At 32.1% G+C, this 21,464-nt stretch overlaps 4 protein-coding genes across 4 annotated transcripts in view; all 4 read left to right on the plus strand.

The window, feature by feature from the left end:
* The window catches only part of LOAG_05176 (hypothetical protein), a gene marked incomplete at its 3' end in the record, with an annotated part of 3,241 nt that extends 297 nt beyond the window's left edge, over window positions 1-2,944 (plus strand). The window contains exons 2-7 of the mRNA XM_020446780.1: window positions 434-564; window positions 656-883; window positions 1,431-1,605; window positions 2,077-2,242; window positions 2,460-2,565; window positions 2,777-2,944. Of these exons, the coding sequence (XP_020302919.1) occupies window positions 490-564; window positions 656-883; window positions 1,431-1,605; window positions 2,077-2,242; window positions 2,460-2,565; window positions 2,777-2,944 (918 nt within the window). The 5' untranslated portion in view covers window positions 434-489. The remainder of the gene's footprint in view (window positions 1-433; window positions 565-655; window positions 884-1,430; window positions 1,606-2,076; window positions 2,243-2,459; window positions 2,566-2,776) is intronic.
* Window positions 2,945-4,433: 1,489 nt separating this feature from the next.
* LOAG_05177 (hypothetical protein) lies at window positions 4,434-5,001 on the plus strand (the record flags this gene model as incomplete). The annotated part of the gene is made up of 2 exons (XM_003140714.1): window positions 4,434-4,523; window positions 4,720-5,001. 2 exons carry the CDS (start codon window positions 4,434-4,436, stop codon window positions 4,999-5,001), a joined length of 372 nt encoding a protein of 123 aa, XP_003140762.1.
* A 1,645-nt stretch (window positions 5,002-6,646) lies between these two features.
* Window positions 6,647-7,278, plus strand: LOAG_05178 (hypothetical protein; the record flags this gene model as incomplete). The annotated part of the gene is made up of 2 exons (XM_003140715.1): window positions 6,647-6,750; window positions 7,047-7,278. 2 exons carry the CDS (start codon window positions 6,647-6,649, stop codon window positions 7,276-7,278), a joined length of 336 nt encoding a protein of 111 aa, XP_003140763.1.
* Window positions 7,279-12,674: 5,396 nt separating this feature from the next.
* On the plus strand, window positions 12,675-18,708 carry LOAG_05179 (patched family protein; the record flags this gene model as incomplete). The annotated part of the gene is made up of 17 exons (XM_003140716.1): window positions 12,675-12,865; window positions 13,375-13,606; window positions 13,803-13,919; window positions 14,113-14,340; window positions 14,443-14,599; window positions 14,759-14,863; window positions 15,153-15,228; window positions 15,353-15,509; window positions 15,651-15,826; window positions 15,900-16,060; window positions 16,324-16,511; window positions 16,621-16,763; window positions 17,107-17,241; window positions 17,477-17,588; window positions 17,756-17,978; window positions 18,156-18,382; window positions 18,502-18,708. The coding sequence occupies 17 exons, from the start codon at window positions 12,675-12,677 to the stop codon at window positions 18,706-18,708; spliced, it is 2,835 nt and encodes a 944-aa protein (XP_003140764.1).
* Window positions 18,709-21,464: the final 2,756 nt, after the last annotated feature.

Here is a 21,464-nt window from a genome sequence, read left to right on the forward strand (position 1 = left end):
CACACACACACACACACACACACACACACACACACACACACACACACACACACACACACACACACACACACACACTAGAAATAATACTTTGAGTGTAGTCAGTTTCGGAACTTTGTTACATTTTAAAACGATTGTCAAATCTTTCCGATCATTCTCCGTGTTTGATGTCTTCTGATATAACGTTGAGTGTAGTCATACATTGATTGCATTCTGCTAAATAATTTAGCTGCCAGACTGCTAGGATTCACAGGTGAGAAAAACTTATTCACGTGAAAGACAGCGAAGTCAAAGGTGAAACAGGATGATCAAGCTTTCCACAATATGCTTTTTAATTAAAAACATAAATTTCAAGTGTATCAAATGTTTATATTTCAAATATTTTTATCTGTGCGACATTTTCTTACTAAAACATCTAGATATATCATACTTGCAGAAATTTAATCGTTGAAAGTTTGCGTATTATTTGATGTACCTGTTAAAGAAGGATTTATGATTCAAAATTACCGAAAATGGGATGCTCTGAATGAGCTCCATATAGCAATTAGGGCAAATAAGCCTAGATTGGTGAGTTAACATATTTTTCGGATAATTATGAAGAAAGCAACATCAGAATATGCAATCTTATTGATTGCTGAAATTTACAATTTTTATTTAGGTCCTGTACACATTGCAGCGTCATCAAAGTTTGAATATCAATTCAAATTTGATGCGCACTTCTGCCCTTTCGCTAGCCGTCCTAAATCAAAGCGAGCCGATTGTTCGGATATTGTTAGACTATAACTGTGAACTAAACAAACTCTCATCTGATGAGAGCGGTCGACTTGAAACACCTCTTTACACAGCTGTTCGACTTCATAATTACGCCATCACTGAGCTACTCCTGGTTCGCTTTCTCAAATAGCATCTGAATAAGACTACCTGAATTCTCCAGAAACAAATTTCATTAGCAGCTAAATGAAAAACCGTTTGAATGGTTTTTAATTAACAAAAGCGCAATTAGGATATTCTTTGATCCTAACATTGTGATACGCTTATCAGGGTTATCGGATGAACAAAGTCTTATTAGGCATTCAGGAAAATTTGAATTTATGATATGAAAACAGCTACATCTTTCCCTTTGTCCGAGTTGTAATTTTAAAAGTCAATTCATTCCTAAAATTTGGTTCAATTAGTTATTAAATTGTGCGAAATTTCATTAAGTAAAGACTTAATTAAATAATATCTTCTCTCAGTAAATCTAAAGTTAAGATTTTTGCTAAGACATTGATTTTCAGTTTGATTTCTATTTAGTTTTAATGAAATTAATTTTCGACACCAGTTTTCAGCATTTTCATCAGATTCCAAAGTGATTCCGAAAACTAATTCATTAATTTAAAATTTGTATTTGAAGTTGAACAAAGTTATGGTTTGCATAAGTTGCCCATTTGCAGATGTATGGAGCAGACCCTAATGTGACAGTATCAGATAATCGTACACCATTATATATTGCGACAAAAGAACGGTGTTTTAACATTTGCAACCTGCTCATTGCTTTTGGAGCTAATTTGGATATTCCTGATTGTAGCGGACAAACTCCTTTGCACTTCGCATGCAGGAATATTACTGGTTTTAGTTTGCTCTGTTATTCAAAAATTCATTTGACTGTTAGTTGAATCATGTATATGCTTGTACTATTTCGGGTTGAGTCACATTTCTTGGTTTTGATATTTAAAATGTCCCGAAACCAAATAGAATTTATCAATTGATAGAACACAAAATGTATCATTCAACATAAACATAACAGTGCCTTGTATCGGGAAAAAGGCGATAACTATACTTATTTTCTTAGCAGACCAGGTCGAGTTATATTCATGGAACGAGATATATTCATTCAGAGACGAATTTAAAAAGAGTATTGAAAATATGGGAGATGTATTATATGTAAATATACTTTTCAAATATCGAATTGAACGTTTCGTTCAAAACAAACAAACAAACGTTATTGCCATTTCACTTTTTTTTCTTTTAACTTTCCTTTTTCATTTTTCGGTTCAAAGTTTCATATCGTTCTGCAGCTTTTTACAATACTTTATTTAGGTCGTGAACAGATTGCTATGCTACTTATTGCTCATGGCGCTAATGTGCATGCTTCTGATTTTAAACGTCGCCTCCCGTTAGATTTTGCTGAGAGCAGTGCTTCTATACCAACCATTGAGCGACTGATCGAAGAGGGATCACCGATCAGTAAACACATGAAAGAACGGTTGAAATAAAATACTGAGAACAAATTCCTATTCTCGTATTGAATATTTGGTTCAATAATCGATTGCAATCCTTTCCTTAAAGGAAACAATGGAAACCAAATAATTTGAATTATGTCAATTGCATCACCTAGGACATGTAGTTGATTGGTTAATTTTGTCAAGTAATGGTAGAAATTAAAAAATTCATGAATTCCGAACATTTCATGAGGAATTTAGAATTCGAAATGTGTTGCAAGATAAATCAGATCAACGAGGAAGGATGGATAAAATTGGTGGCCAGAATTGTGCTTTAGCGGCTGTTATCAATAAGACCCATTCAGTGGTAAGCTTCTACTTCACTGTGTTTTTATGAATAAATGATTTCACTTATTTAACTAATGAATCTATTGGGAAATGAGCCAAGATAAAGAAGCACGTTCGAGTGACATTTATATGCGGAGAAGAAAATGATATGCAAATTATCATAGTTGATCAATTGCTCATAAACCGATCAGCAGTTTTCATATTGTTTAAATAATGATGCTAATTTCCAGGTACCTACTTTACTAATATTATCGAAAACTCGAATTCGAAATCTTATGCGACAACAAGCAAAGCGTGTGCAAAATGTATGCAGTATATGGCCACTTATTGATTCCTTGTCAGTGTTATCAAACTCTCTCAGGGATTCATTGAAATTACTCGATTCTCATTCTCTTTGATGCTGTGCATAGTAAGGTTAATGTGAATTTGAATGGCTGACGTACTACAACATATTCCCATGTGTATAAACATTTTGAAAATTTAAAATATTTAAACATGTTTACTAGATTCTTAAAATGTTGACATCTTCGATCATATTTTGACGATGTTATACCGTGGTTAAATAAGCAAAGTAATTGGGGAAAAGGGGAAAAGCAGATGATTAATCATGAAAAATATGGATTTAAACGATGGCGAAAGAAAGCAAGCATGCTTGTTCAGAAGAATTACTTGAGGATTCGAAATGGCAATTTTCTTGCTGGATATAATGTTCATGAAAAAACTATCCATGAGAATATATATATAGCTAATAAAAAAAAAGAAAATTCAAGCACAAGGACGTATTTTGCGATAATTGAAATCTGGAATACCTAAATCAACGATACGTCAAACTTGTTTCATCTGCTATTTCCATTGTATATATGACCGTTTTTTGAAAAGAAACTGATGGTTCTTTCTTTTCCATAAATACAAGAAAAAGTATGATCAGAAGCACTTATTCTTTGGTTTCACAATTTTGAGAATCTGATACGTAAAATTGCTTCCATTTAATGTTGCAATTTGCATGTCTGAATGTGCTCAAACTGTTTCGCCTCTTATCTAAAAGTTGATATTATTATCATTCATTGCGAATGATTAGAATATGCAACCTGCAAACGAAATATGACAGTTTTGAAACAGAAATCAGCAGCTTGTTAGTAGACGTTATTCAGTCCAATCCAATAAAGTGCCTTGTGTGTACTGAAGATATTTAACAATCATTCGTATCTTCAGGCTTTCGAGTAGTTTTCTTCTCCGCCTCCTTTACCTTTCTTTTTCCCTATCTATCCTCTTCCTTGGTTCCATCTTCCATATGTTGCGAGATATTATTTAATCATTTTTACATATTAGGGGATTTCTCTTCCCTTCAAATTTTTTATTTCAATATTTTTATTGATGTGGTTTTAAAACTTATTCGTTTAACATTTTTAAAAATTAATATTGCTCGTTTTTTACGATGAAAATTTATTACGTCATTTGCTTAGTGAATTTCCTTACGCCACGTTGGTAGTACTGAAACATTTTGCAAATGGATACCGAAAAGTAAGGTATTTACTGACGAAATCTTTAATAAGTGAAAAGTTGTGAAGAAATGTAACACGAAATTGCTGTAAGAAACCTTCTCTATAAAAATTCTGCTTATGTAATTCATGCCAATGGCAAAATTTATTCTAAATAAATTCATATTTAGCCTAATCGTTCTTAAAATTTGTTTTCAGTATGCATTAGTCATCTATGGAAAGAAATATCTCGGATAATCCAAAGGATTCAAACTGTGTTTTATAATCTCTAATAGGCTTTGCAATCCCAAATTACAGGACAAGATTCAATAACTAACGGAACTTTTAAAAGGCAAACATTATTTGCCAAGATCATAATAATGGATTTAAAAAAATATTTAATTATAGGATGGATATAAGTGTTGCGATCAGCACTTACGAGAAAATCGAAATCAAAAAGGACGTTATATGTCAAATGAAATACAGTATTCCCTTTTCAGTTTGAAACCATTATGTTATTCTGGGATCGTAAAAATTTGCCAAAAATGAAAAAATATTTTATAAACTTTTTGTCATAAGATTCAAGGGAGTTTAGAATCAGGATTTACGAAAATCGTTAAAAACGACCCGATTGTGGATCCTAAAATAATTAGAGATATTCTAAATCAATTCATTTAATTCGTAGAATATATCAGCTGACCAAACAGGGTGAAATTTTTTTGGCGCCATATTCCAACATAGAACGTCTGCTACCTTTGGAATTTCAACAAACAAACGCCGTACTTTTTGCTACGTGCGATAATCGAACATTCCATAATTTGTTCCTGGCGATCGAGTTATCAACTAAATTTGATCAAGTATTGATCAAAAAAAAACAATTTTTCGGTAACATACTTGGGATAACAGTATTCTTCGTGCAGGAAAATGCGATTCAAAAATTTCATTTCAAAAGCCAGCAAAATTTTGGTAAATCATAAAACAAAAAGTTAATAAAATTTCTTTTTCGGTTGTAGACAATCTTCCGTTTAGAATTCACTTTTTTAATTTGGGATACAACAAAGGACTTTAAAGTTTGAATGCAAAATATGAATTTGTAGAAGGTGATAACTAAAAGATTAAATGTGAAAAAATTTATGCATAGCTTATTAACTAATAACTGATCTCTCTGACTTAGATTTGGAAGTAAGTTTCAAGTTCTGAAATTTGTTTGTAAGTTGTTATGAAGATGTCACTCACAAATATTAAACAATTATTTGCCATTGGACCTCAACGGTTAGAATTAAATTATTCTTACATTGAACGGAAGTGTGATGGAATTATTTTTGAACTGTCATCCGATTGAACAACAAAATAAAGGAAAACAGAAAAGGCAAAGGGCTGGATAAAGATGAGAATAAGCTGAGGTGAAAATGGAAAATTCTCTCTTCTAACTTTATTTTTATACTTTTAGTCAGAAAGAGATCAGTGGACTTATTCAACTTTCTATAAAACTGTGCTAATATAAATGAAACGGTACTAATGAAAAAATAAATGTTATATTTAACATTAAGCCTTAAAAATGATTTAGAGTCCAATATGTCAAAACTCAAGCCTGAGATCCTAAGGTAGCTAAAACCTTTGCAAATTTTAGAAGCCAGCCGTGTATAGCTGTAAAATTCCTGAGATATCATTGGAATTCCGAAAAGCGAAAAATATTTGCAGGTTGAGTCACGTCTGGCCGATTTAAGGTTGAACTAAAGAACGGTTTAACTGGTACTGCTCAACTTCAGAATTCTGGAATAATGAAATTGCAGAAGGAATGATATGCTTTCTGCTTTTATTCAAGTTTGTGATATTTAATGATTAACAGAGAGAAGATGAGAAGGTCATATTGGAAAATAATGCGATAGACAACTTATCTTTCTTCATTTAAAAAATATTCTAACAGTAACATTTTAACAACTTCTGAAATACTATAATTGTTACATTTGAAAATTATTAACTCGGCATTACACTATAACGATTAAAAAATATAAATTTGATGATGGAAGAAATCCAGGATCGCTTGTTTGATTTGGAAGCGAATGTAAGCAAATGGCTAGAAGTAATAAATGTGCATAACCAAAGCTGCATTTCATTAAAGCATCAAAGGGGTTATCAAATTCAATTTTTGAGTTAATCGTATTTAAACTGGGATCAAAAAATTTTTAAATTAGATTTTGAAAAATTGGATAATCAAATATAATACAATGTTTGTTTTTTCTTTCTCTATCAAGTAATTCTTCTTTCTCTATTTTAAGATGATTTTCTTAACAAATTAATTCCATTTTTTTTATAATAAAGAATACCAAAATTGAATCATAAATTGCAGGATTTAAATTGAAGAACTATATTAGAAGTGATTTAGATCGATAACAAGTTGGTAATAATAGGGGAGAAACATGGCAACAATATTGTATGTATGGAATACATTTGTACACCACATGGTGGAATAACCCGTGGATGAGTCAGTTGTGCTATTTTAAAATGCAAACATCGTGTTTCACCTTCCGGACTAAAGAGGTTAAATTATAATACAGTAAATTATATTATGAACTTAAAGCTTTAAAAAATTGATCTGAAGTTTACAGTAACTTGATTACTATGGCATTTGTTCCAAGTTTTCATGTTACACGGCTCACTATTCTTAGTGTTTCTACAATGGGCACAGATGGCAAAATGGTCAACAATACTGGCCTAAAACTGGTGTATGTGGTAATGGTAGTATGGATTGTCAATTTTTGATCGTTTCCATTATCCTTCATCTAATTATTTTTTTTACTATAATGATTTTGGAAAATTATAAAAAAGTATAAGCTTATTTCCACAATTCTAATCTACTCAATACGATCGATCATCAGGAAGGTCATCAACCAGATTGGTGACAATATTTGATGTAGAGTGGTCCTTCAGACGAATATTTCTCATCATGAAACAGTAGGATATAAAGTGACAATAAATTTTTTGTCATAGTAAATTGAAATGTCTTTTTCCTCAATTTCAGAGAATCCGATAAATATATGAAGTTAGATTACGACAAGCAAGAAATACCATCCAATCAGTACTGTCCAGTATGTATCAACACCGACTTTTGCAAAGGAGCTAATCGTTGTGATCCGAACCCCTTTACAACAACAGCAATTACGAAGCGGAATGCCGATTCAGAATGGTCCTCATCGTTATTTCATTTTCTGAGCACTTCATTTCCCAGCAAAGAAATTATCCAAATTTCATAGATCTAATTTTGAAAAAATCACGAAAGATTATTCACTTCAAAATTGGAAATTATTATACTTGATTTGTAGGGATTTTTTGGAAATGGAACAATATGTCATGATATTAATGAATGCGCATGGAATGATAGTGCTCGTGAACAGGTTATCATTCTTATACTAAATAAAAAAAGGAACAAAAACAGAAGAGAGAGAGAGAGAGGATGTAAGGTTTGTTTAGTCAGAAAATGGATTTAATCCAGGATTTTCAATTCTTAGCCCATCTACTCAAGTACGAAATTGTTAATACCGCAACAGAATGCACAATATTTGGAAAAAAAAAGATTCGAAAAGACAAATACGACAAATCAGTATACGTTTCAGCTTGGTAGTTCTTTTTCTGGGATATCTTTCTGTGTATAAATTTGCTTGGCTCGTTCAAGTGCGAATGCTTGCTAGGGTACCAAAACATTGATGATCGAAGATGTACGGATAAAATACCTGTTTGATCTGCTTAATTTATAGTATCCATCAGGTTTATATATTCCATTTCAATTTGTTCAAATTTCTATCTCATTCACTAATAAATTGGTTGTTGTTAGTTGACGTTAGAATTTTGCATACTGTTTGCAGCAACTAGATAGTGACTATTTCAGATATTTACTAAATGATATGATTTCCAGTCTGAACTATTTACCATAATAGAGAGTATTTTTACATGTCTTCAAACATAGTTTTTGGAGTATTCAATGTAAAAGTCTTTTAGCAGTGATTTAAAAAGCCGAAACCGTACTTGGACTTTTAGAAAAAAAGCCAATCAATCATCATATCATTGACTTTAATCAATCTGTTGCTTAGACTTACCAATCTTCCCCACTCTTAATAAACTTTTTTTTTTTTCGTAATAATGCACTGTCTCTATGAGAATATTTTTGTAGCAGGTAGAAATCAGATACATCATGCAAAATTATCATCATTAAGTGAAAATTTTAGAGTGGTTTTCAAAGGTATATGAGGGAATCGCATGTGCTGCATTGTTGAAATTTTCCAATATTTATTCTTGAGAGAATAGTATATTAGTCTCTTTTTTACTGGAAATTCATTTCTTCAAGCTCCAGTGTTCTTTTTACTGTTTTGTTTATAATGGTAAGCATATTGATCCACCAGATATTTCGAATAGGGCTTTTAGAATCTTATTATGTAGTTCCAATCTGGGACTGAAGAACTGATGTTCTGTTCTTTAAGTGGATCAGTGATGGAGAAACAAATATTATATATCTAAATAGCTAAATAGCAAATCATGTACAATTAATTAAGCGGTTTGAACTAAAGTTTTGCAGTTTTTGACCGGAAGTTAGGATCTAAAAATTAGTATGACAGTGTTTTTCATTTATCTCATTTTGTTACTGCTATTATTCTTATTACTAGTATTGCCATCATTTGTTATTGTCACCATTTTGCATTGAATAACGGGGGTTATCACCCCATTTATTTTGGATACAAAATATTGAATGATAGAACAAGTGAAACGGGAGTGATAAAAACGACGGAAGTACTAGTGTTGATAGGGAAACAAACTACTCTCAGACCAGCTATATTTTCCGACAGTACTATTCGATCCAAGCAGGGATAAATAGATGAAAAATAAATGCTCATCCGTTTACTTATGTGCATTAATCCACACTCTCCGCCAATATCTGTCCAGTGATGACCCAATTTCGAGTTGTCGTGTCCGAAATTTTCCTTTCAACTTATTTCCATTACCATTTTGTTGCTATTTATCTCCCTCATTTTTGCTTATGCACATGTATGCAGAAATATTCATTTTTCACTTCATTTTTCGCTTCACTTCATTTTTCCTTTGTCGTTTGCAAGCTTATTAAATCTTTTCGAATTTTAAACTTCTCCAACTTTTTCGGGATTTTTAAAATATTAATTTACTAATCAAATGGAAAAGTAATTTCTCGTGGTAAGTCGTGTAGTTTGGAAATTTCGTCAATAATTAAGGTTTTGATCAATAGCGAGCTATAACAAAATAGAGAAATGTCCGTTGTATGTGAAAACAAAAAAAAAAAAAAGTGGATAACAAAGTTTCCTGAACATGTGCAACCGGTATCATTACTGTCACCACTCTTATTATACCAATTTATTATTGTAAGTAAATCTTTTATCTGTCCACATTGATCTTTGATCTTATTATTGCCTTGATTAACGTTTTATGGACAAAAGAAATTGGAATTCGGTGATGATAATTAATCCTGCTTATATACTTGTTAATTCTGCCTAGTTTCTATCGCACAACTCTTCAGGTTTCCTACTCTAACAAAATATCTGGCGGCTATTTCAGTCTTATAAAATCTTTAAAAATAAAGCCGAGCTTTTTGGGTTCTTAAAGTAATTTTCCTTCTTTAATTTATAAAATATGGCATCGGATGTTGCCTTGTCAAACTATAAATCTAGACTTTTGATAGTGTCACACAAAAAATTAAGTGAAAACTTTGCCTAAACTGAAAGGTCTCATAAGATTCTGGAAAGGCTCCACTATGTTTACATAAAGAATTATTTGAAATAAGCTTGTACAGAGATATGATAATCAGAAGTGAGAGGGGAAGATTATTCTATCATTCCAGCAAGAATTTTTATTGAAATTATGCGGCGTGAAATGTATAGATATTTACCAGAATGGCACATATGCATATAATTTTTTCGATCAGAAGGGAAAGATATGTGGGTAGGAAAGGAAAGTCTTTGTTTGGAACCTGTTTGTTTTTGGATATTACACTAATTTCGTACGATATAAAGCACTTCGTCGAGAAAAATCCAAGAGAAAATGAATGCAGCAAGAAAGCATTTTTGTTCTATGGTCATTAGTTTTATGATTTTAAGAGATGATCTTCTTCTAGAAATCTCTGTCTCTTCTAGAAAGGTGTGCTGTTGATTTTGCAATTAGAATGCCGAGGCAGATGAAATGAACAGATCTCTTTCATGAATTATCACAGAATGAATTCATCAGATTTTGAGCTTAATCTAATATCTGCTTGCTCATTTTGTGGAGTTCAAAAAACACCTCAAGGAATGAGGTAGATGAAAAGCAAATACATGAAGCTCTAAAATGCACCACTAGCTCATTTCACTAAACTTCCTTAAAGTACCTGACAAAACTATTTAACTTAACAGTTGAAACAGGTAATTCATGATTTTACTATGCAACAATTTCTTTTCGTATTTTTCAGAAAAAGAAAAACCATTCAAATTTTGGGTTCTGCTTTTTCCAGAAACACAAAATTCTTCTAAAATGCACAGATCTAATCAAATTTATGAAATTGGGGATAACAAACTCAACTACGATTGCTGCAAGTAATCATGAACAGTGATATTAGTAAGCGGATTTCAAATGTACCTTTATCAGTGACAAAGAATTGTCGATACAAGGACAAGACTATGTTAACCTCTTATGTCATACATAAGAGCTCTTCTCCGATCATTGCCGGCAACCATTTTGCAAGCCAAGTAGCGGTCTCGCATTAAGAATCGACCTTAAATTAAGTATCTTATTTGAAAAGTTATGCCCTATGTAGCTAGATCTTATCTGGCGTGACAGATATTTGAATCGATCTTAATCATAGTGACAGTGAACTCACCAATTCACTCTGTCAAAATAAAGTCAATTCTTTAAAGAAGAAATTTTTGAAGTAATTCGTCTTTTGTTATCCGAGAGAATTCATGTATACGAAAATCTAAAATCACATGAAATCAAGAAGAAGGTCAATACTGGATAGTGGCAATGAATGATCAATGTTTAAATACGTTTCCATTCCACCGATGTTACGGATATCAGAGAACGGAATATAGATATATGAAAAAGAATAAGAATTTTTACATTTTTGTACACCTTTCACTGAATTAATCACTTCCGCATCACCGTTTTACCTAATGTAAGAATGTCCTCTCCCTCCTCCCTTTTGCAATCGACCCAGTTTCATATACCATCATCAATTCACGTTGTCACCACAATACAACCATCTTTACTACCCCCACAACCCTAATATCCCTCCTCTACACCTCCACTTCTTCAAAACTCCTTTAGCCAATTCACAAATATTCCATTTGAAATTCGTATTCTTTTTTAATCATCCAAAATTTTAATTCAAATCATACAAAGTTTTTATGATTACTGCAGAAATTTTGCTACAACAGTAACTTCCAAATTTTATGCCGAATTTTCTTGTGAATTTAATAAATGGAAAAACGTTCTCCTACATACACTTTTGTCCTGATGGAATTTGCGGAACTTTCACCAAACTCCCTATTGTCCAGGTTATTCAGAATCCTTTCATTCTAGTTTTGATGCGACTTAGCGATGTTCAATAGTCATCTGTTGAGCTTCAAGAAATTTCGAGAGGCTCAATTAAATCCACTTCTTGGCTAGGGTGCTAGCTTGTATAGCGCGGAATTAATCACTCAACTCATATGATGTCTTCTAAGAGAAATATTATTTTATTTATTGAACTTCTCAGTTACTGCTATCCCAAAGAAAGTTCACTTAATGTAAAGAATTTTCAATACTTAACAATTCACATGTTTCGTTCAATTCGCAGATTTATGTCTGACATATCCAGTGATCAATGACGAAAATGAAAATCTTCCGCCCAATTTTTACTGGGAATGTAGATAGTCCTTATAAATGTCCCTCATCGATTAAAAAGTCATCATTCGAAATTAATCACTTCTGAAAGATATGAATTATAATTACTGACAGCCTTTTGATACAGACCATCTCAGATTGATTTATTCATAAAATTTAGAATAAAAAAACCGAGATTTACTGGGTTTTAGTTGTTATCGAAAAGAGTTTAAAAATATTATGGAACTTCTTACTTATTGCATTATTTTCTGCTTTTTACCATAAACTAACTACCAATTTCCAAGTTTTTGTTCATCTTATCACTGTGAAAGACTTGAATAGCATTAACTGATCGTTCTTATTATTCTAAAATTAAATTAAAGAAGTTAAAAAAATTGACATTTTTTTTTAATTATTTTAAGCTTTCTTAATACTAATTGTTGGGAAAATCTCTTATCTCATTTTATTGAACTTTATTAGTTTTAGAAACTTTTCATTTTCCTTTTAATAAAGGATCGTAATCGAATAGACGTAATTCTGGACATTATATCAAGCTATACAGTTTGCTAATAGTTCATTATCAGTTTGCATATTTTTAGGATTTATTCTTATTAAGAGCCTTGAGCATAGCTGTGATACAAAAAAAGTACTAGTACCATTGCTTACTGGAGGCTGACGATTCCAAAGATACATCATTTCATATTAAACCGGAATCAGTGCTGATGAAGAAATCTGCACCCATCAAAAGAAAAAAGGAATATCCCAAAATATTTTATCTTGCGAATACCATTTACAGATGTGCATAAGAGTAGTGGAACCTCGATTTCGTCGGTTTTTTCAATGGTACGGTGAATTTGGTTACCAGTGGCGATGGTTCCTAGTCATGTATCCACTGATCGTAACACCACTCTTATCACTTGGTTTTTGCCGTCTTACTGCTTTAAATGTTGATGATCCCTTTTATGTTTTCACTCCGGCATATGCCAGGTGAAAATATTAGGATTCTTGCATATACCTCTATTATTATCATTTTGAATTCATTTTTCATGGCACATTAAACTTAATCTACTGCATAGTCTTCTATCCTTTTGAATTTGATAGAGAGATGATATGAAGCATAAAGAGCACTAAGTTTCACTTTCAATCCTAATTAATGAAATAAAAGGCATTCTGGAACTGGCCAGGGCAAATGGTTCAGTATCTGTTGTTTGGCCGGAAAATGTTCTGCTATCATACAAAATTCAGTGTTATTAATTGAGCTCGGAATGTCTGTAACCGGGTAATTGGAATGGGACCAAACCGACTTTTAGTCTACCCAAATCTCTCACATGATCACTGTTTGATTTCGATGACGAAATTCTACCTTCTTATAATGGGAAAACCTTGGACTGACAGTATAAAATCCACGACCACAATTATGCGTCTAATCTTTAGGTGGGTTCCATTTCTTAGAAATGACCAAATCTAAAATGGGGAGGACAGTTTACTACTTGTAGATGGCATCGAGAATTTGACACGTTCGCATCGTTGTGGCCACTAAACGAAAACAAATTTTTACCGGGTAAATCGTTTGAAATGAAGCAGTTTATAAATGTATTGGTAAAAGCCAAAGATGGCGGAAATTTGTTGAGAAAGGAAATATTAGATGAAATACAAGAGTTGAATCAATGGGTTATGTTCAATATTAGCATACCAACTGCTGATGGCAAATATAATCTTACATATCAGGTTAGTACATTTGCTGCTATGATAACAATGATGATAACAGATAAACTCGCACCTTTTTATATACGGAAATTGGAATTCATACTCAGTATTTGCCCTAAATCAGTCATGACTGACCAACCCACAAGCTAATCTATGAACTAACTGGTCAACAGACCATCGGTTGACCAATCAGTCTGCCTATATTCAATGTATTTAGGATTTGTGTCTGAGCTATGAGTGGGTATGTGGAGCAAATGAACATATTTCGATGTTACAAGAACGGCTGAAAGTTGGCAATTTTGTAGAATTAACATATCCTCGAGCTGGCAGTAAGGTAAGCTTGTCATAAGGTTAATTTTAGTTTGAGTGAAACATTCATGTTTCCTTTAAAAATAGGGAATGCGATTTTGATAAGAAAGAAAAAATGAGTTACACTGAATGCAATTAGTTTCAATTAAATTTGTTTTAGGATTAAAAAAGATTTTTGAAAATTTCAACTTCTGATGAGTAAAGAAATCAAATTTCAGGATACACCCGTTTATTTGGGGACATTGCTAAGCGATGTAAGCTTAAACGACTCGAATGGTACTGTAAAAGCAGCAAAACTGACGCAACTCTTTTATTTCCTGAAGCAAGAACCTCATGTTGTTCGCCGTTACTCAACAGCATTCTCATATGCTGTTGAGCATTATTTATTGCATATTTACAAAAGTGATATTATTTCACTTTCATTCTCACATTATCAGTCATTGCAGGTAAATCAGTCACTCATTTACATGGAGTGCATCTTTAAATCAATCAACTGGATGAAGTTCATATTAAAATTTGTTTTTTGGAAAACCATTGTCTAGTTTTAGGATGGTATAGCTGAGAATGCGAAAGACTTTACGTGGAATTTTCTTACCAGCTTTTCATTACTTTCCATTTATGCGATAATATTTTCATACGTTCTCAAGCAACATCCAAGAACAGGCATTGATTGGGTTCGCAGCAAGCCATATGTTGCATGTGCAGGTATTTTGATATTTGCTGCACATCTTGGAAGTCAAACAACCTACCAGTATATTTAGGAAACTAATATTCGTAAAATTGTATTTCAACAATTTTTTTGCAAAAATCTCTGTCTGATTGAAATTAATTTAGTCTAAAAATTAGTTTGCGAATGTGTTTTAGGTCTTATCACAACATTATTGGCAATATGTAGTGGTTTTGGACTTGCACTGATAGTAGGCATACCGTACAATGTAATCAACACAATTATACCATTTCTCATCATCGGTTAGCAATCGATACGGATTCATTTTTATTATCAGTGAAAAAAGTGTGAGAAGAATTGAATTAGTTCCAAAGTTAGCAAACGAATTCACCTAACTTTTACTTTGTGAACTGACTTCATAAATTTAATCTGACAAAAAAAGCATAATTTTATATTGGATTTATAAATTCTTTGTATTGCATCATTCTGTGTAGTGCATCTCAAGTAATACAATATCGAGCATTGGTTTAACAATTTTTTGTTCATCAGTTTAACATCAGTTTAAAGAAGTCCTAAATGAATAAATTATAGCAATTGGAGTGGATGACATGTTTGTAATGAATGCTTGCTGGAATCAAACAAGTCAGACGGATACTGTATCAAAAAGGTTAAACTAGTTTTACATTTTTGCATGTATTCAGCTGTTTGCTCTTACTAAAGAACCTAGTCACATTAGAGAAACAGTAAAGAGTGAAAATACAAAAGAGTAAAAGTAGGAATTTTACTTTCAGAATGCGTGATATGATGGCTCATGCTGGGGTTACTATATCTATCACAAATATCACTGATATCATATCGTTTGCTGTAGGTTGCATTAGCGAACTTCCGGGCATTCAACTCTTCTGCAGCTATGCCTGTATTACATTCATCTTTTGCTATTTGTATCAGGTTATTGATTTGTTGGAGCTAACTTAATTGAAATTAGTTCCACTTTTTTAATTCCTAAATTTCTGTTTACTAAATCTTATGCTTTACAGTGAGGAAATTTAAATCGAACATTTTGACGTTAAATTAAAATTGAAAATTTAGTTCACGTTTTTTATGGCATTTCTTGCCATAATGGGTGCTGTGGAAAAGAATCAACGTCACTGCCTTCTCTTCTATAAAGTTGGCGAACAATGTGCCAAAAAGAAAATGAATAGTGCTCGATTTTGTAATTCAAGAAATGATTGTGATGATAGTTTGCAATGTTCGTCAACTAACAGGTGTCACTTCTCTATTTGACATTATTGTTGGCCTCCACGATTATATCTGGAATCTCTTACCAACTCGTTTTAGTGGATCTGATATATCATACCACTCTGGTAACAGCACTCAGTCAAATGGTAGCTCTTTGAAAACTGCCATTAAAATTCATAATTTGATCATTGCTGGCGATGACCTATGTAAGCAAAAACCAACAGAAATGGTTGATGTTGATAACAATTTTATCACTGAAGGTGACGTGTTCTTGTTTATTACTATAGTCAGTTTTCATTAGATAACAAATATTTCATGTTGTTGTAAAAGTGCTAAAACGATGCTTGACTGCAAACTACTAGTCGTAAAGTGGTCTACACCATGTTCGAAATCCACCTAAACTCGCTTTAGAACTAGCTTTCGATCTTCGGTGTAGATTTGATCCACTGCTGAAGTTGCCATGAATTACATTCTCTATATACTCAAATGGAAATTATTAAGGTGTTTTGCGTGTAGCTTTCAGGACTGTTTATCACGGCAGTACCCCACTTGAAAACTCAACCGATCGGGAAGAAAGAGAATACTCGGACACAGTACTTCTTCGGTCATATTTATGCTCAGTTTATATTGCGTAAAGAATGTGCTATTTTAACTTACATCTTCTATAGCATATATATTGGTGGTGCTATGGTCGGATGCTTCAATTTTTCGGTAATATTTTAAAGTTTTCTTGGAATTTCCCCGAAATATTTACTATAAATTTTCTGTTGTAAACATTTAAAAAAAAAAAGAAAAAATTTACTGAATTTGGAAATTATAGGAGGGATTGGAACCGGAAAATTTGGTTACAAACGATCATTATACCTCTCATTATTTCGCAGATTTGAAAAATTTTTGGGTACGAGGTACTCAACTTCATGTTGCCGTGCTACACCCTCCAAATCTTACTGATCCTATTCAGAGGTACTTTTAAAAATTATAAGTGAATCATCAAGGTCATTTATTTCCCTACGAGAGTTGAAAGTACAACTAAAGTAGACTATACATCTCTAGTAATCTGTACTGATTCCGATCAGTGACTCCCGTTAACTGCGTATATCATACCTTTTGGAAATCACTCATCACGTCAGATATGAATTTTTTTAACGAATTTTTTTCATCATTTTTTTTTACTTATAGGAATTTCCGGCAAAAATTGTTTGGGAATATATTTAGAATAATCGATTTAATTTTCCCTAAGCATGATTTAGCAATCTTTTGAAGCTTAAGTAATGAAAAAATATAAAGTGATAGAAATTTTTTTTAGGGAAAAAATGATGGCCGTAGTACAAGCATTTGAGAATACGGAATACACATTGGGAAGAGATGGGACAATTTTTTTCTTTCTTGAGTATTTAAATTATCTTGATGAAATCAACGCTGAATTGGAAAATACGGAACGGTTGGTTTGTTTGATAACACTCAACTATAATTTTCAAAGTTTGGTTCGTTTGACCCCTTGCATTACTTCCAGAAATTGAAATTTTGCAATTTCGCACATAAAGAAGTCTATCAATCATTCCTGCAACACAGAAAAAAGCCATCGTTTTCTTTGAAATTCAGTTCAGTATTTAAAATTTTAAAAACATTTCGAAATAAAAGTTTGAAACACTTGTTGCAGTGCTACTGATTTTTAGAATTTGGAATACAAAATTGTTAAGTTGGTTAAAGTATACTGGCGGAAGTAATCAGTGGGCAACAGATATACGCTTTAACGAAAACGGCACTTTCCAAGCATTTCGGTTTCAGGTTCATTTAAAAGTTTTAAAATTTCTCTTGTTTTCACGAGAAATAAGAGAGAGAGAGATATTGGTAATTTTAGTTTCAATTTTATTTTATTACTATTATTTGCTAAAATTGGAATTTTAAAAATTTGACAATTTTAACAGTTTTTTGTCGATGTAATGAATTTGCAGATAGCAATGCAAAACACTGTTGGCGCAAACCAGCACAAAAATGCCGCCCAGAAATTACGCGAAATAGCTGATCGGCAGCCTTTTAAAATTGAAATATTTCATGAAACATTTCCATTTGCTGATCAGTACATTATTATTGTCCCAGCAATTGTTCGCAGTATCATTATATCACTGATTTGTATGGCGACTGTCGCTGTCATATTGGTACCTAGTCTGGCTCCATGTAGGTTTTAACCCTTTTAAATCAGTTGAACTAAAATTCAGCATCTTATTATTTGCAAATTATGAAGTTGAAAATTTTTTTCCTAAATTTAAAAAGAAATCAATTACGAAAATTCGTATGTTTCATTTGCTGAACCGATGATCGGTTTTCCTGTGTACAGATATGAGCCACCTTCAGGTATTCTAATAATCGTTTCTATAATATCAATTAACACGGGTATATTTGGTTACATGACATTTTGGGGTGTTAATTTGGATGCTGTATCAATGATTTCTATCATAATGAGTATTGGTTTCGCTGTTGATTTATCATCTCATATCACATATGCGTTTGTTACGGCAACTGGCTCATCAAAAGAACGAGTTACTCACGCTCTGGAATCCCTCGGATGGCCGATTTTTCAGGTTTTTAATTCCTATTCAATCTAATGGGTCATAAGAAAATATCCATTGTGAATAGATATAACTACATAAGTATAGGCTGTATTTTCTTTAGATCATAGTTCTAAAACTTTAAATTCCAGGGTGCAGCATCTACAATCGCTGGTGTATCAGTTCTCTATACGGTCAATGCATACATCATTTTAACATTTTTTAAGACAATTTGGCTTACAATGGTCATTGGATTATTACACGGATTACTGTTTATTCCAATTACTCTTAGTTTTTCCCTTTGTCATCTTTCTCACTTAGCAGTAAATTGTAGCACTGCCAGGCTGTTAATTCGATAACAATTTTTAGAATTTTGATTTGCAATTGAAATTTGATTCCACTATAACTTTCGAAATAACTTTCATTGAAAAAAAAAGCGAAAACTTTTGCTCAGCATTGTTTTTACTGTAAACTTGAATTATTCCTACGGGTTGCTGTTATAATGTAATGTTTCGATGATAAATCACTGGTAATCTGTAATCATTGATAGTTGGCAATCAGATCTGTCAAATCAGTAAAACAGATGGAAATTTATTACTTACTCATAGGCATATTTCGTTTTAACCATTTTGATAAATATATCCATCCATGTGATCAAATAAGTATTAATAGAATTGACTACTTTGAGTTGTATGAATAGTTTTACTTTAAATTATTTGACTTCGAAACTGTAATTTTTCCTTTCAAATTATTTCTATTTTCAATTAATTTTAAACATTTTCCCTAAAGTTTTAGTTGTATTCTCGAACTGTTCTTTACCCAAAAATCTTTGCGATTCGTATTATATATGCATTATAGAAAAACTGACTGTGCGAGAAAATTTTGACAAAATATTAAAAAGTTCCAAGTTTTCTAACAGATTTCACCAAAATATAACAGGAATAATTAGCTTTAATTTTACTGTTGTTGTTGATTGTAATTGTGATGTCACTTAATTTTGGAACTTTTGTTTACAATAATGCTTTCTGATAATAAAATTGATCATGTAAACAATCCCGCGAAACCTGTGCGAAATTGCGGATTTTACATTCCATTTGATTAGCAAAAAAAATAGACTATTGGCCATCTTATAAGTGACCAGATTTGATAATTTTAGTTTCAGTCTTACTTTGTGTGCAAGAATGAAGGCAAAATTACTCTGCCACTTCTCAAGCCGTTATGAATTCCGCAAATTTTGGCCAATGAAATTTGTGGAGCATATCATTCTTTGCCGAAAACAACTTTTTTTTTCGCCTCTAGAACAAAGAAAAAAAAAACCAGAATGTTAAGAGATTGGATATATAGCACTACTGAAGAACTGAAGAAACCAAAATATCTTCATAACCTTTTTTCATTCTGGTTGCATAATTAATTTACAAGGACCTTAAGAAATCTATGAAAAAAATCATCGAGGAAATCATGTGCTTACAGATATCAAAAAGACTGTGAAAAACAATAAAAATCATCGAAATTAATAATTTTAGCTTTTCAAAACTTTATCGACAACTATTAATAGACTTTTTGTTGGGAAGCATAATCCTTTGCTCTGGAACTGTTTGTTAGTTCTATCACGGTTTCAATTTTCGATTCATCATCAGCTGCTGTTGAAAAAACTCCAGGAATTTCTGGTACAGGAACAATGTGAATTGGGGTCATAGTAACTTTCAGCCTTTCAGGATATAAATGATGATATACTGCGTAATCAATATATTGAGCAATTAATACCTGTCTTGTATTCAAATCACTTTACCGCAATGGTTTAGTGATTGATGATAGTGTATTTTTTATAAACATATTCTGACGCTCTTTGCAGAGCACAAAGAAGTAAGTGACTTTTTTTTCAATTGTCTTAATAAAAATTAATGAAAAAAAAAAGTGTTCAAACATAGGCGCCCAATATGTCCTCTTCTCCAAGTATGGCGCCACTTTTTCGCACTCTTTTCTGCTCTTTTTTTTATACAAATATGTATTTTAAAATTAAGTGTGCCAATTAATTGCCATGGATATAACAGAAGAGTTGACGAATGCACCATAGTAAAGATCACAACTAAGTTGTACTTCGTATTACTCTATAGTAAAATAAAGTTATGAAGAGCAAACAATCGATCAGCATAAGCTGGAATAGGCGTATAGCTTGAAATGCTGTTTTAACGAATGTTTTTTATCAGAGTGTGAACTTCTGACAATAAATTTTTGATGTGAATTAATTTAAGAAACTGCAAAGCAGCATATGCAAATCTGAACTGATGACATAATAATACAGACATACCACATGATTTTAAAAGGTAAATCAGAAAAATTTTAAAATTTAAATTTTTATGAAAAAAATTTATGAAATCAACGACTCAGTTAATACCAGGTATAAATAAAGCTATCGTCTTCGTTGGTCAAAGTTACTTATTTAGCTTTTATCATCTTATTGCAGGGGTTCTTCAGTACATTCTTTTTAAATTGTTATAATTAATTTGATTAAAACGAATTGAGCTTTGTTACAAGATCTTTCAAACATCGTACATTCAATGTAAAAGAAGTCATAGCAATTTTATCTGGTACCGTTATAACTTAGCAGTTTCTATGTACTCCATCAGGCAGACCGAAATAAATGCTGAAATGGCTAATATCACAAACTTTCTTTGACAGCTTGATGCTCGACTCTATCTGAATTAAAATAAAATTCTTCCATTATTTCAATATTCGAGTACTTTAATTCCTTTGAAAGAACATAAGTAAATCTACTTAGATTTACATTCATGCTTTATGGATTACTGATGTGCTCCGTTATCTATCCTGCATGAAGTAATTTGAATAAATGGCATATCTACGATATCGCCAGTGTTCTAAAATAAAAAAAAAAACGAAAAAAAATACAGTGCAACTGTCAAGATAGAAATGTAAGTCATGATAGAAATTTCTGAGGCAGTGACTGATGAAGTTTTCGCAACTGTATTTGGTAATAAATTAAAAGTGAAAAACGAAATGAAGGAAAATGCCAAGTAATTCCGTAGCGCAAGATCAGGTTTCCGAAAGGGAATATTTTTTAATTCGATAGTGATGTTGTAATGCTTTTGGTTGCATG

The sequence above is a fragment of the Loa loa genome (genome assembly GCF_000183805.2).
Source record: "Loa loa unplaced genomic scaffold supercont3.43, whole genome shotgun sequence".
Taxonomy (NCBI): domain Eukaryota; kingdom Metazoa; phylum Nematoda; class Chromadorea; order Rhabditida; family Onchocercidae; genus Loa; species Loa loa.